General features: G+C 48.2%; 1 protein-coding gene across 1 annotated transcript in view; it reads left to right on the top strand.

The window, feature by feature from the left end:
- Positions 1–2,500, top strand: part of mmp15a (matrix metallopeptidase 15a) — a gene marked incomplete at its 5' end in the record, with an annotated part of 23,741 nt that overhangs the window by 5,786 nt on the left and 15,455 nt on the right. Inside the window, 2 exons of the mRNA XM_083654676.1 lie at positions 253–560; positions 917–1,078. Of these exons, the coding sequence (XP_083510802.1) occupies positions 253–560; positions 917–1,078 (470 nt within the window). The remainder of the gene's footprint in view (positions 1–252; positions 561–916; positions 1,079–2,500) is intronic.

The raw sequence follows: 2,500 nt of genomic DNA on the forward strand, positions 1-2,500 counted from the left end.
CATGCTGTCTCTCTCTGCTGTCCTCAGTATAAGTGAACCATGCTGTCTCTCTCTGCTGTCCTCAGTATAATGGACCATGTTGTCTCTCTCTGCTGTCCTCAGTATAAGTGAACCATGTTGTCTCTCTCTGCTGTCCTCAGTATAATGGACCATGTTGTCTCTCTCTGCTGTCCTCAGTATAAGTGAACCATGTTGTCTCTCTCTGCTGTCCTCAGTATAATGGACCATGTTGTCTCTCTCTGCTGTCCTCAGTATAATGGACCAACACCTCCCGTCCTCCCTGGGCGAGGAGCGCACATATGATGCCATCCGCAAGGCGTTTGCTGTGTGGAGCCGGGTCACGCCCCTCACCTTTGAGGAGAAACCTGCTGAAAACAACAACAGCAGCCAGGGGGCGCTCGCCGACATCCTGCTGCTGTTTGCCTCTGGTTTCCATGGCGATATGTCGCTGTTTGACGGCGAAGGGGGGTCGCTGGCCCACGCCTACTACCCCGGACCAGGGATGGGCGGAGACACACACTTTGACGCAGATGAACCTTGGACACTGGACGATCCAGCGGGTTAGTTGGTTGTTGTTTTTTTCTCTCGTGGGGATTGAACCTGGGACCTTCTGAGTACGGGACAATGTCCATCATTGACTTTTCTACATGTAGCCAATGAGGGTGGAGTTGTACAGCAGCTCCATCAGAGAAGATCCAGAGTCTGGATCTTATACACTTACCGTGCTGTGAGATGAACTGTCTGCGGAATAAAATTCAACATCCAGTGGAGAGGCTACAATATTGCTTCTCTCAACACGACAAACCTGTTGTAATATCTCCCTCTGTGTCTCTCTCTGTGTCTCTCTCTGTGTGTCTCTATCTGTGTCTCTCTGTGTGTCTCTCTCTGTGTCTCTCTCTCTGTGTCTCTCTCTCAGGTATAGATCTCTTCCTGGTTGCAGTCCATGAGCTGGGTCATGCTTTGGGCCTGGAGCACTCGGACAACCCCAGTGCCACCATGGCTCCCTTCTACCAGTGGATCCACACACACAACTTCACACTGCACCAGGATGACGTCAAGGGAATCCAGCACATATATGGTGAGGAGCATCTATTTATGTTTACAGCAGCCATTTTCACACCACTCGCTCACCACCGGTTCGTAATATAGCTACTTCTAATAGAGAATAGGCTAGAGATCGTTAGATTTTCTTCTATATCAGACACAGGTTTTCATTCCTACCTAGGCTATATAGGCTATATGTTGCAAAAAGTTATATAGGCTATATGTTGCAAAAAGTTATATAGGCTATATGTTGCAAAAAGTTATATAGGCTATATGTTGCAAAAAGTTGGAAATGGCACTGGAGTTGTCAGCCCTTGGCTGGTCTTTTGCTTGTGGAAGCACCTTTGAGACGGAAGTGAAAAATAAGAAGAAACCACACTAAATGGGTGAAAGACCCTTGAGCGACAGGCTCCCGAGTCTTTCCTGAAGACCATGTTGTCATGAGCTCCAGAGTCTTTCCTGAAGACCATGTTGTCATGAGCTTCAGAGTCTTTCCTGAAGACCATGTTGTCATGAGTTCCAGAGTCTTTCCTGAAGACCATGTTGTCATGAGCTCCAGAGTCTTTCCTGAAGACCATGTTGTCATGAGCTCCAGAGTCTTTCCTGAAGACCATGTTGTCATGAGCTCCAGAGTCTTTCCTGAAGGCCATGTTGTCATGAGCTCCACAGTCTTTCCTGAAGACCATGTCATCATGAGCTCCAGAGTCTTTCCTGAAGACCATGTTGTCATGAGCTCCAGTCTTTCCTGAAGACCATGTCGTCATGAGCTCCAGAGTCTTTCCTGAAGGCCATGTTGTCATGAGCTCCAGAGTCTTTCCTGAAGACCATGTTGTCATGAGCTCCAGAGTCTTTCCTGAAGACCATGTTGTCATGAGCCCCAGAGTCTTTCCTGAAGACCATGTTGTCATGAGCTCCAGAGTCTTTCCTGAAGACCATGTTGTCGTGAGCTCCACAGTCTTTCCTGAAGGCCATGTTGTCATGAGCTCCACAGTCTTTCCTGAAGACCATGTTGTCATGAGCTCCAGTCTTTCCTGAAGACCATGTTGTCATGAGCTCCAGAGTCTTTCCTGAAGGCCATGTTGTCATGAGCTCCAGAGTCTTTCCTGAAGACCATGTCATCATGAGCTCCAGAGTCTTTCCTGAAGACCATGTTGTCATGAGCTCCAGTCTTTCCTGAAGACCATGTTGTCATGAGCTCCAGAGTCTTTCCTGAAGGCCATGTTGTCATGAGCTCCACAGTCTTTCCTGAAGGCCATGTTGTCATGAGCTCCACAGTCTTTCCTTCCTGAAGACCATGTTGTCATGAGCTCCACAGTCTTTCCTGAAGACCATGTTGTCATGAGCTCCAGAGTCTTTCCTGAAGACCATGTTGTCATGAGCTCCAGAGTCTTTCCTGAAGGCCATGTTGTCATGAGCTCCACAGTCTTTCCTGAAGACCATGTTGTCATGAGCTCCA

Source organism: Poromitra crassiceps (assembly GCF_964638095.1).
Source record: "Poromitra crassiceps genome assembly, chromosome: 18".
NCBI lineage: Eukaryota > Metazoa > Chordata > Actinopteri > Beryciformes > Melamphaidae > Poromitra > Poromitra crassiceps.